Raw genomic sequence first — 12,925 nt, forward strand, 5'->3', positions numbered from 1 at the left:
ATCTGGCTTGAAGCGCTGCCAGGCCGCTTAGCAAGCCTACCCCATTTCTTATTTGTAAGAATAAGCCAGGAATGAGTAAGACTTGACGATGCCAGATAATGTGCTTTCCCTCACAGTCCTCTGAAAAAATCAGACATTAATTCGTTTGTCTTCACTGCTGTGCGTTCTGCCTCACACGTCAACCTCATTGCAACCTCTATTTAACCTTTGGCCTCATTGTGCCCAGATTGATAGATTAATGGGATTACGCTGATGGAACTATGGCAAGCCTTGGAGTGATACACTCTGTGGAGATGCCGGCGTTGGACTGGGGTAAACACAGTAAGAAGTTTAACAACACCAGGTTAAAGTCCAACAGGTTTATTTGGTAGCAAAAGCCACACAAGCTTTCGAGGCTCTGAGCCCCTTCTTCAGGTGAGTCCTCACCTGAAGAAGGGGCTCAGAGCCTCGAAAGCTTGTGTGGCTTTTGCTACCAAATAAACCTGTTGGACTTTAACCTGGTGTTGTTAAACTTCTTACTGTGATACACTCTGTCAGGGTGACACTGCCAGTCCTGCAATATATACTCCATATTACACAGAGGTAGAAAGCCTGGAACATGTCAGAGACTCAAATCAATCGCAGGGATTGAATTCCATAGAATCCCTACAGTGCAGAAGGAGGCCATTCGGCCCATCGAGCCTGCACCGACCACAATCCCACCCAGGCCCTATCCCCACAACCCCACGTATTTCCCCTGCTAGTCCACCTGATACTAAGGGGCAATTTTATATAGCCAATCAACCTAACCCGCACATCTTTCGGACTGTGGGAGGAAACCGGAGCACCCGGAGGAAACCCACGCAGGCACGGGGAGAATGTGCAAACTCCGCACAGACAGTGACCCAAGCCGGGAATCGAACCCGGGTCCCTGGCGCCGTGAGGCAGAAGTGCTAACCACTGTGCCGCTCCGTGCCGCCCATATTCCAGAGGGGTAGAATTGAAATGGGCAGCACGGTGGCACACAGGTTAACACTGCTGCCTCACTGCGCCGGGTTTGAAACAAGTTTTTTTACACAGAGGGTGGTGGGTGCCTGGAACTCGTTGCCGGGGGAGGTAGTGGAAGCAGATACGATAGTGAGTTTTAAGGGGCGTCTTGACAAATACATGAATAGGATGGGAATAGAGGGATATGGTCCCCGGAAGGGTAGGGGGTTTTAGTTCAGTCGGGCAGCACGGTCGGTGCAGGCTTGGAGGGCCGAAGGGCCTGTTCCTGTGCTGTAATTTACTTTGTTCTTTGTTCAATTCCGGCCTCGGGTCACTGTCTGAGTGGAATCTGCACATTCCCCCCGTGTCTGCGTGGGTTTCCTCCGGGTGCTCCAGTTTCCTCCCACACTCCAAAGACGTGTGGGTTAGGTGGATTGGCCATGCTAAATTGACCCTAGCGTCAGGGGGATTAGCAGGGTAAATATGTGGGGTTACGGGAATTGGGCCTGGGTGGGGTTGTGGTCGGTGCAGACTCGATGGGCCAAATGGCCTCCTTCTGCACTGTAGGGATTCTGTGACTGAAATGCTGAGAAGTAACTATTAAACTTGTATTTAACCTTGGTTAGAATACACTTGGTGCAATTCTGGTCTCCGTAGCATCAAAGGTGCCGAGCGACACTGGAGAAGGTGCGAAAATAAGATTGATAAAGATTAAGCCAGTACTGAGAGATGATTCCGATCAGGAAAGATAGAAGGGTAACTGTTTCAGTTTGCGGTAGATTGGAGAACCAGTTCTCACCAGTTTAAGATGATCAGGGCAGCATGGTGGCACAGTGGGTTAGCACTGCTGCCTCACAGCGCCAGGGACCCGGGTTCGATTCCCGGCTTGGGTCACTGTCTGTGCGGAGTCTGCACGTTCTCCCCGTGTCTGCGTGGGTTTCCTCCGGGTGCTCCGGTTTCCTCCCACAGTCCGAAAGACGTGCTGGTTAGGTGCTAAATTCTCCCTCAGTGTAACCCGAACAGGAGTGTGGCGACTAGGGGATTTTCACAATAACTTCATTGCAGTGTTAATGTAGGCCTACATGTGACACTAATAAATAAACTAATTGGCAAAAGAAGCAATGGCAACATTGCGCAAATGGTTTTCCACCCAGCTAGTGGATAGGCTCTGGAACGCAGTGCCTGAGACCGTGGCAGAGGTATTCAAAAGAGCTCGCTCCATAAGAAGTCTCACAACACCAGGTTGGCCCAATCGAGTCTGTACCAATCACAATCCCGCCCAGGCCCTATTCCCGTAACCCCACATATTTACCCCGCTAATCCCCTGACATTCGGGTCAATTTAGCATGGCCAATCAACCTAACCCGCACATCTTTGAACTGTGGGAGGAAACCGGAGCACAACAGTCCCACAGCACCAGGTTATAGCACTATGGTTAACCGCTGCTGGGTTACTACTAGAGGTGAGAGCAGTTTTGAATAACCTGATACCCGTGTAAGGAGTTCAGCACTGAAATCGTTCATCCATTATAAACAAATGATTAACGGACGTGCTAAAATGATAGTGAAATACCTGACTAGCTCAGCCTCAAGTGTATTGGATTAACTGCCCATTAAACCAATACCAGTGAGAAAATGCTCTTTGAATCTTAGTCTTTAGTTCACTTCAGGTATAATTCAAGTGACCCACTAGGGGGCTTTTATCAAACAAAGTTTATTTAAGAATATAGTTAACATATATAATAAGTAAATTAGCAAGAACTTTTATCAATTACAAACAAGAAGGAAAATAGATTTGTAATGAATATCTAATAAAAGCTCCCTAGTGGGTCACTTGACTTATACCTGAAGTGAACTAAAGACTAACGTTCTGAATGAATATCTAACATAGCGAACTCAATACAGTGCCGACATGTGCAAACGTTTTCGGCTGCTACCTATCCAAGTGTTTGAAAGAATCAAAATGAAGGAGAGAACTTATATTCATATAGAATCTTTCATAACCCGAGAATGTCACAAGGTGCCTCACAGCCAGTGTACTTGCCAGGGTATTGGAGGAGACGTAACACCACTTGGTGCAAAGCAAACAAATCACAATGTCGCAATGACCACATCATCATGTTGGTTGAGGAACAGGAGGCAGGGGAAAAGCCCCCTAATCTTTACGAGGTATTGTCATGGGATCGTTTATGCCCACCAGAGAGTGCCTCAATTTAATGCCTTGTCTGACCCTCTGACAGTGCGGCACTCCCTCAGTACTGACCCTCCGGCAGTGCAGCACTCCCTCAGTACTGACCCTCTGACAGTGCGGCACTCCCTCAGTACTGACCCTCTGACAGTGCGGCACTCCCTCAGCACTGACCCTCTGACAGTGCAGCACTCCCTCAGTACTGACCCTCTGACAGTGCAGCACTCCCTCAGTACTGACCCTCTGACAATGCAGCACTCCCTCAGTACTGACCCTCTGACAGTGCGGCGCTCCCTCAGCACTGACCCTCTGACAGTGCAGCACTCCCTCAGTACTGACCCTCTGACAGTGCGACACTCCCTCAGTACTGACCCTCTGACAGTGTGGCACTCCCTCAGTACTGACCCTCTGACAGTGCAGCACTCCCTCAGTACTGACCCTCTGACAGTGCGGCACTCGCTCAGTACTGACCCTCTGACAGTGTGGCACTCCCTCAGTACTGACCCTCTGACAGTGCGGCACTCGCTCAGTACTGACCCTCTGACAGTGCAGCACTCCCTCAGTACTGACCCTCTGACAATGCAGCACTCCCTCAGTACTGACCCTCTGACAGTGCGGCGCTCCCTCAGTACTCACCCTCTGACAGTGCGGCACTCCCTCAGTACTGACCCTCTGACAGTGCGGCACTCCCTCAGTACTGACCCTCTGACAGTGCGGCGCTCCCTCAGTACTGACTCTTCGGCAATGCAGCACACCCTCAGTACTGACCCTCTGACAGTGCAGCACTCCCTCAGTACTGACCCTCTGACAGTGCAGTGCTCCCTCAGTACTGACCCTCTGACAGTGCAGCACTCCCTCAGTACTGACCCTCTGACAGTGCAGCACTCCCTCAGTACTGACCCTCTGACAGTGCAGTGCTCCCTCAGTACTGACCCTCTGACAGTGCAGCACTCCCTCAGTACTGACCCTCTGACAGTGCAGCACTCCCTCAGTACTGACCCTCTGACAGTGCAGCACTCCCTTAGTACTGACCCTCTGACAGTGCGGCACTCCCTCAGTCCTGACCCTCTAACAGTGCAGCACTCCCTCAGTACTGACCCTCTGACAGTGCAGCACTCCCTCAGTACTGACCCTCTGACAGTGCAGCAATCCCTCAGTACTGACCCTCTGACAGTGCGGCACTCCCTCAGTACTGACCTTCTGACAGTGCAGCGCTCCCTCAGTACTGCCCCTCTGACAGTGCGGCACCTCCTCAGTACTGACCCTCTGACAGCACGGCACTCCCTCAGTACTGACCCTCTGACAGTGCAGCACTCCCTCAGTACTGACCCTCTGACAGTGCAGCACTCCCTCAGTACTGACCCTCTGACAGTGCAGCACTCCCTCAGTACTGACCCTCTGACAGTGCAGCACTCCCTCAGTACTGGCCTTCTGACAGTGCAGTGCTGAGTCAGTCCTGACCCTCACCCTATCCCAGCTTGGTGTTGCTGCCTCCGGTTGCGCGCCTTGCCCTGTGAGAGAGAGGGAAGGGTGGCGCAGCTGTGATGGTTGAATAGCTGGCAGTGTGAAGCTACGTATATGAGCCGGTGTGTCAGGTTTGACCTGAGAATCCTGGTAGGTGATTGAAGGGGGCATTCGGGCATCGAGTGGAGTTGTGGTGCTGTTGGCGGGATTTAGCATTTTGAAGGTAGATTCACCAACCTCGACCATTCTTGTGAGATCATCAAACTTCTTGTAGAACTGCGTCCAGGACAGAAGTATTTTCTCCCACTAACCTCACACAGTCGGTGTGGGCTGGTGGCTGTTTGAGAACATGAACACACCATGCCTTTGTGAATTTATAAATGCAGGGCTCACGTAAGCGACTGACAATTGACAATGATAGCACCCAGAAGACGTTTATATTCTGCAGCTTTTCAATTTGTGGCCTTCGTAACGACCCAACCCCTTTTTGATCTGCTAAAAGCTCATTAGTTGCTGGAATGCACAGATGTGGAATGAGGCAGTATGTTTCAAGGAACCACTTTCCCCCCCCCCCCCCCTTAGTGCCCCTCCTGACAACCAAATTGCTGCAAAAGACTCCTCATTAACTTCTCAAGGCAGCCCTCACAAATGTGAACACGCAAAGGTACAAATTAGGAGCAGGAGTAGGCCACTCGGCCCCTTGAACTAGCTCCGCCATTCAATCCGCGCTGTGAGGCAGCAGTACTAACCACTGTGCCACCCCCAGTGCCACCGCGCCGCCCCTAGTGTTGGAGGAATTTAATACAGAGAACCGTGAGGTAATGATTGTAACCTCAACCCCACATTCCTGCCTGCCACAGCCCCCCGATAACCTTTCACCCTCCCTTGTTAATCGAGAATCTATCTCGTTCAGACTTAAAAATATTCAAAGGCCCTGCTTCCACTGCCTTTTGAGGAAGAGAGCTCCAGAGATTCACCACCCTCTGAGAGATAGAAATTCACCTCATCCCCCCCGTCTTAAATGAGTGACCCTTTATTTTTAAATTCTTGTGATGTCCCCTTTGTATCAATTCGTTCGTGGGACATGGGCATCGCTGGCTGGGCCAGCATTTATTACCCATCCCTAGTTGCCCTTGGAGGGCAGTTGAGAGTCAACCACATTGCTGTGGCTCTGGAGTCACATGTAGTAAGAAGTTTAACAACACCAGGTTAAAGTCCAACAGGTTTATTTGGTAGCAAAAGCCACACAAGCTTTCGGAGCTCCAAGCCCCTTCTTCAGGTGAGTGGGAATTCTGTTCACAAACAGGGCATATAAAGACACAGACTCAATTTACATGAATAATGGTTGGAATGCGAATACTTACAGCTAATCAAGTCTTTAAGGTACAAACAACGTGAGTGGAGAGAGCATCAAGACAGGCTAAAAAGATGTGTATTGTCTCCAGACAAGACAGCCAGTGAAACTTTGCAGGTCCAGGCAAGCTGTGGGGGTTACAAATAGTGTGACATGAACCCAATATCCCGGTTGAGGCCGTCCTCGTGTGTGCATGTCGGCCAGACCTTGTTTAATGCATTTGTTAACGGCACAGGAGTTAACAGTTCAAGGCAGGCGGTGGCCTAGTGGTATTATTGCTAGACTATTAATCCCGAAATGTTCTGGGGGACCCAGATTCGAATCCCGCCATGGCAGATGGTGGAATTTGAATTCAATTTTTAAAAATATCTGGAATTAAGAATCTACTGATGACCATGAAATCATTGTTGGAAAAACCCATCTGGGTCACTAATGTCCCTTTAGGGAAGGAAATCTGCCGTCCTTACCCGGTCTGGGTAATGTGGTTGACTCTCAACTGCCCTCGAGCAACTAGGGATGGGCAATAAATGCTGGCCCAGCCAGCGACGCCCATGTCCCATGAATGAATAAAATAAAAAGCAATGGTATCCTGAGTGGATGGTGCATCTATCAACAAAGCATTAATTATGTGACACAGGCTGTTTCCAGATTGTCGGTTTGTATATAGAATGGTGATTACCTGACTGGAATAACTATTCTGCCAGGTAATCACTGACCGCGTGTGAGAGAGTATCATATGTTGACCCTTGGTTAGTGTGGAGAGCTACAGCAATGTGGTTGAATCTCAAGAGGAAAATATTTACACCATTAAATTGTTCCAACTCGTGGATCTGTTGAGCTTTGCCTGTTTGAGTTTTACCGCATTTTGTTTTCAGGGATATTACTTTTTAACTCTGCAATCCAGGGTAGTTGTAAGTACAAAAACAGAAAACGCTGGGAGATCTCAGCAGGTCTTACAGATGCTGTCAGCGGTTAGCACCGCTGCCTCACAGGGACCCGGGTTCGATTCCCGGCTCGGGTCACTGCCTGTGCGGAGCCTGCACATTCTCCCCGTGTCTGCGTGGGTTTCCTCCGGGTGCTCCGGTTTCCTCCCACAGTCCGAAAGACGTGCTGGTTAGGTGCCAAATTCTCCCTCAGTGCAACCCGAACAGGAGTGTGGCGATTAGGGGATTTTCACAGCAACTTCATTGCAGTGTTAATGTAAGCCTACTTACATTAATAAATAAACTTTAAACGGAAGGACAACAGATTTCTTTCCCTCAAGGACATCAGTGAACCCAAGGAGTTTTTCCAACAATTGACGATGATTTCATCAGTAGATTCTTAATTCCAGATTTTTTTTTTACTGAATTCAAATTCCACCACCTGCCATGGCGGGATTTGAACCCAGAACATTAGCTGAGTTTTTGGATTAATAGTTTATACAATAATACCACTAGGCCATCGCCTCCCTACAGCTTTGACCAGGAGGAATAACTACTTCCCTAACACGGCTAATCCCCCTAACCTGCATATCTTTGTAGTGCGGGAGGAAACACAATCATCCAAGGCCGTAATCTCTTCAACTCCAGTTGCTCATTCTCTCTCCTGCCAACCCTGATCACTCAGTTCCTTCCCCTCCATCCCCTGTCCCTCTCTCTCTCCCTCCAAATCCCGTTCCGCAGTCTCTCTGCCTCCAATGGGTTATAGTTGCTCTGGAGTTATTTGTCCTGACTGAACCAGCCCTCCACATTCTGCCAGCTTGCGTCATGCTGGAGCACCCAGCCGACTCTGGAGGCCTGACTTACAGATGCCTTTCCGTTTAGGGGGATCTTCCTCGACACCATCCTTCCTCGGTACGATGACAATGGCGTCCGGCCCCCGATAGGACAGCGGACACGACTCAGCAAGGGAGACATCAGCCAGGCCCGCAAGCTGTACAGGTGCCCAGGTAAGAAGGGCCATGGGGTAGTCAAAAGGCGGAGCCACAGGAGACATTGCGGGACCTGCGAACGGGTTAGATAATTGTTTGTGATCGGGGAATATTGAAAGGGTATGGGGAGGAGCCGAAACGTGGAGTAAGTTGACTATAGGAATATCAGTGCTCAAAGGCCTGAATATGGTATTCAGTGATTGTATATCTTGTTGCTGTTTGTACTATCTCACCAACTTCACCTCCGTAACAACAGTGACCGCGGCACAGTGGTTAGCACTGCTGCCTCACAGCGCCAGGGACCCAGGTTCGATTCCCGGCTTGGGTCTATGCGGAATTTGCACATTCTCCCCGTGTCTGCATGGGTTTCCTCCGGGTGCTCCGGTTTCCTCCCACAGTCCGAAGGATGTGCTGGTTAGGTGCTAAATTCTCCCTCAGTGTGACCCGAACAGGAGTGTGGTAACTTGGGGATTTTCACAGTAACTTCATTGCAGTGTTAATGTAAACCTTACTTGGAACGTGAATAAATAAACTTTACTTTGCGAGTTAGGGTGGTTCATTGCACGCAAAGTCTTTCAGTAGTGTTGGGGAGTGAGGATAACACGAATAGACTGCAGCTAGACATATATAGGTGAGCAGAATAGGCTGATTATTTATTTGTTAATTATTAGCATCACACATTAACATTAACACTGCAATGAAGTTACTGTGAAAATCCCCTAGTCGCCACACTCCGGCGACTGTTCGGGTACACTGAGGGAGAATTTAGCACGGCCAACGCACCTAACCAGCACATCTCTCGGGCTGTGGGAGGAAACCGGAGCACCCGGAGGAAACCCACGCAGACACGGGGAGAACGTGCAGACTCCGCACAGACAGTGACCCAAGCTGGGAATCGAACCTGGGTCCCTGGCGCTGTGAGGCAGCAGTGCTAACCACTGTGCCATCCCTAGTGCCACCATGCCACCCCTAGCGGGAGTGGTAGATGGAATTTAATACAGAGAAGTGTGAGGCAATGGATGGGGAGAGGCAATGTGGACTTAATAGCACAGTCAGAAAGAGGAAACTGTGGGTTCATGTCCATCGACCTTTGGAGGTGGTCAGACATTATTGAGAGAGTTTAGCCAGCAAAGAATATGGGATCCTGGGCTTCAGAAGTAGGGCATTGGGTACAAAAGCAGGCTGGTTACGAATGGGTGCTTGAAGGGAATAAGCTACCACATGGATAGAGCGTTGGAATGGGACTGACTGGATTGAATGACATGGAGCTGGCATGGGTTCAATGGGCCGAATGGCCTCCTTTCCTGCCTAATGTTTCTGTGAGAGCTGCAATGAATGCAAGTGCGCTTTCCTCACTTGTGAGAAAGCCCTGCTCCAATGGAGGCTGAGTGAGTGCTGATTTGAATGGGACTAGGGTAAGAAACGGACTAGGGTAAGGAAGGGACTAGGGTAAGGAAGGGACTAGGGTAAGAAACGGGCTAGGGTAAGGAAGGGACTAGGGTAAGGAAGGGACTAGGGTAAGATGGAGACTAGGGTAAGGAAGGGACTCGGGTAAGGAAGGGACTCGGGTAAGGAAGGGACTAGGGTAAGGAAGGGACTAGGGTAAGGAAGGGACTAGGGTAAGGAAGGGACTAGGGTAAGATGGAGACTAGGGTAAGGAAGGGACTAGGGTAAGATGGAGACTAGGGTAAGGAAGGGACTAGGGTAAGGAAGGGACTAGGGTAAGGAAGGGACTAGGGTAAGGAAGGGACTCGGGTAAGATGGAGACTAGGGTAAGGAAGGGACTAGGGTAAGGAAGGGACTAGGGTAAGGAAGGGACTAGGGTAAGATGGAGACTAGGGTAAGGAAGGGACTAGAGTAAGGAAGGGACTAGGGTAAGGAAGGGACTAGGGTAAGGAAGGGACTAGGGTAAGGAAGGGACTCGGGTAAGATGGAGACTAGGGTAAGGAAGGGACTAGGGTAAGGAAGGGACTAGGGTAAGGAAGGGACTAGGGTAAGATGGAGACTAGGGTAAGGAAGGGACTAGGGTAAGATGGAGACTGGGGTAAGGAAGGGACTAGGGAAAGGAAGGGACTAGGGTAAGGAAGGGACTAGGGTAAGGAAGGGACTAGGGTAAGGAAGGGACTAGCTTAAGGAAGGGACTAGGGTAGGGAAGGGACTCGGGTAAGATGGAGACTAGGGTAAGGAAGGGACTAGAGTAAGGAAGGGACTAGGGTAAGGAAGGGACTAGGGTAAGGAAGGGACTCGGGTAAGATGGAGACTAGGGTAAGGAAGGGACTAGGGTAAGGAAGGGACTAGGGTAAGGAAGGGACTAGGGTAAGGAAGGGACTCGGGTAAAATGGAGACTAGGGTAAGGAAGGGACTAGGGTAAGGAAGGGACTAGGGTAAGGAAGGGACTAGGGTAAGGAAGGGACTAGGGTAAGATGGAGACTAGGGTAAGGAAGGGACTAGAGTAAGGAAGGGACTAGGGTAAGGAAGGGACTAGGGTAAGGAAGGGACTAGGGTAAGGAAGGGACTCGGGTAAGATGGAGACTAGGGTAAGGAAGGGACTAGGGTAAGGAAGGGACTAGGGTAAGGAAGGGACTAGGGTAAGATGGAGACTAGGGTAAGGAAGGGACTAGGGTAAGATGGAGACTAGGGTAAGGAAGGGACTAGGGAAAGGAAGGGACTAGGGTAAGGAAGGGACTAGGGTAAGGAAGGGACTAGGGTAAGGAAGGGACTAGCTTAAGGAAGGGACTAGGGTAGGGAAGGGACTCGGGTAAGATGGAGACTAGGGTAAGGAAGGGACTAGAGTAAGGAAGGGACTAGGGTAAGGAAGGGACTAGGGTAAGGAAGGGACTCGGGTAAGATGGAGACTAGGGTAAGGAAGGGACTAGGGTAAGGAAGGGACTAGGGTAAGGAAGGGACTAGGGTAAGATGGAGACTAGGGTAAGGAAGGGACTAGGGTAAGGAAGGGACTAGGGTAAGGAAGGGACTAGGGTAAGATGGAGTCTAGGGTAAGGAAGGGACTAGGGTAAGGAAGGGACTCGGGTAAGGAAGGGACTAGGGTAAGGAAGGGACTAGAGTAAGGAAGGGACTCGGGTAAGGAAGGGACTAGGGTAAGGAAGGGACTAGGGTAAGGAAGGGACTAGAGTAAGGAAGGGACTCGGGTAAGGAAGGGACTAGGGTAAGGAAGGGACTAGGGTAAGGAAGGGACTACGGTAAGGAAGGGACTAGGGTAAGGAAGGGACTCGGGTAAGATGGAGACTAGAGTAAGGAAGGGACTAGGGTAAGGAAGGGACTAGGGTAAGGAAGGGACTAGGGTAAGGAAGGGACTAGGGTAAGGAAGGGACTAGGGTAAGATGGAGACTAGGGTAAGGAAGGGACTAGGGTAAGGAAGGGACTCGGGTAAGATGGAGGCTAGGGTAAGGAAGGGACTAGGGTAAGGAAGGGACTAGGGTAAGGAAGGGACTCGGGTAAGGAAGGGACTAGGGTAAGGAAGGGACTAGGGTAAGGAAGGGACTAGGGTAAGATGAAGACTAGGGTAAGGAAGGGACTAGGGTAAGGAAGGGACTAGGGTAAGGAAGGGACTAGGGTAAGATGGAGACTAGGGTAAGGAAGGGACTAGGGTAAGGAAGGGACTAGGGTAAGGAAGGGACTAGGGTAAGATGGAGACTAGGGTAAGGAAGGGACTAGGGTAAGGAAGGGACTAGGGTAAGGAAGGGACTAGGGTAAGATGGAGACTAGGGTAAGGAAGGGACTAGGGTAAGGAAGGGACTAGGGTAAGGAAGGGACTAGGGTAAGGAAGGGGCTAGGGTAAGGAAGGGACTAGGGTAAGGAAGGGACTAGGGTAAGGAAGGGACTAGGGTAAGGAAGGGACTAGGGTAAGATGGAGACTAGGGTAAGGAAGGGACTAGGGTAAGGAAGGGACTAGGGTAAGGAAGGGACTAGGGTAAGGAAGGGACTAGGGTAAGATGGAGACTAGGGTAAGGAAGGGACTAGGGTAAGGAAGGGACTAGGGTAAGGAAGGGACTAGGGTAAGGAAGGGGCTAGGGTAAGGAAGGGACTAGGGTAAGGAAGGGACTAGGGTAAGGAAGGGACTAGGGCAAGGAAGGGACTAGGGTAAGGAAGGGACTGGGGTAAGGAAGGGACTAGGGTAAGGAAGGGACTGGGGTAAGGAAGGGACTCGGGTAAGATGATTCGAGAGCACAATGGTCCGGGTGAGCTCCGGTCTGCAGTGCAGCAACGCTCCAATAACCTGAGCCGCGTTCTCTTGCAGTGCATTCGCTTAACCCTTGAGAGCGGCTGTAAATCACAAATAAACCTGCAAAGAGCATTGGCCGGCTGATATTGGGTTACAAGTGTATTATCCAACAGCGCAGGAGCTTAAAATGAGCAGAGAAAATACCTTCACTTTTAAAGTAAAGTTTATCTATTAGTCACAAGTCGGCTTACATTAACACTGCAATGAAGTTACTGTCAAAATCCCCGAGTCGCCACACTCCAGCGCCTGTTTTAGTTACACTGAGGGAGAATTTAGCACCTAACCAGCACGTCTTTCAGACTGTGGGAGGAAACCGGGGCACCCGGAGGAAACCCACGCAGACACGGGGAGAACGTGCAGACTCCACACAGATAGTGACCCAAGCCAGGAATTGAACCCGGGTCCCTGGCGCTGTGAGGCAGCAGTGCGAACCACTGTGCCACCGTGCTGCCCCTTTTGTTCACTTGTTTGCAACTCCATTGTTGCCAATTGCCTTTCCTCTCCTAAAGCCACTGACTGTTGCCAAGTGCAACCCCTCCCTCAGCCTCTCCCTCCAACACTTTGTTTGAGGGGCCTTCTCTTTATTTATGATTCCGGACAGTGGGAATTGACAACACGTACAAAGTTTAAGAAGAAGCATATGGGATCCTGTGCTTTATAAAAAGCAGCAGGTTGAGAAAGCTGTTGATAAATAATATCCTGTGCTTTAAATAGGGGCACAGAGTACAAAAGCAAGGGAGTTATGATCAACCTGCATAAAACACTGGTTCGACCTCAACTAGAGTACTGTGTTCTGTTC

The 12,925-nt window shown here is 50.3% G+C and overlaps 1 protein-coding gene across 1 annotated transcript in view; it reads left to right on the top strand.

Annotated features, from left to right (window-relative positions):
• The window catches only part of LOC144510036 (bone morphogenetic protein 1-like), a 307,138-nt gene that overhangs the window by 201,782 nt on the left and 92,431 nt on the right, over nucleotides 1-12,925 (top strand). Inside the window, exon 10 of the mRNA XM_078239242.1 lies at nucleotides 7,777-7,901. Coding sequence (XP_078095368.1) covers nucleotides 7,777-7,901 — 125 coding nt within the window. The remainder of the gene's footprint in view (nucleotides 1-7,776; nucleotides 7,902-12,925) is intronic.

The sequence above is a fragment of the Mustelus asterias genome, chromosome 22 (genome assembly GCF_964213995.1).
Source record: "Mustelus asterias chromosome 22, sMusAst1.hap1.1, whole genome shotgun sequence".
NCBI classification, from domain to species: Eukaryota; Metazoa; Chordata; class Chondrichthyes; order Carcharhiniformes; family Triakidae; genus Mustelus; species Mustelus asterias.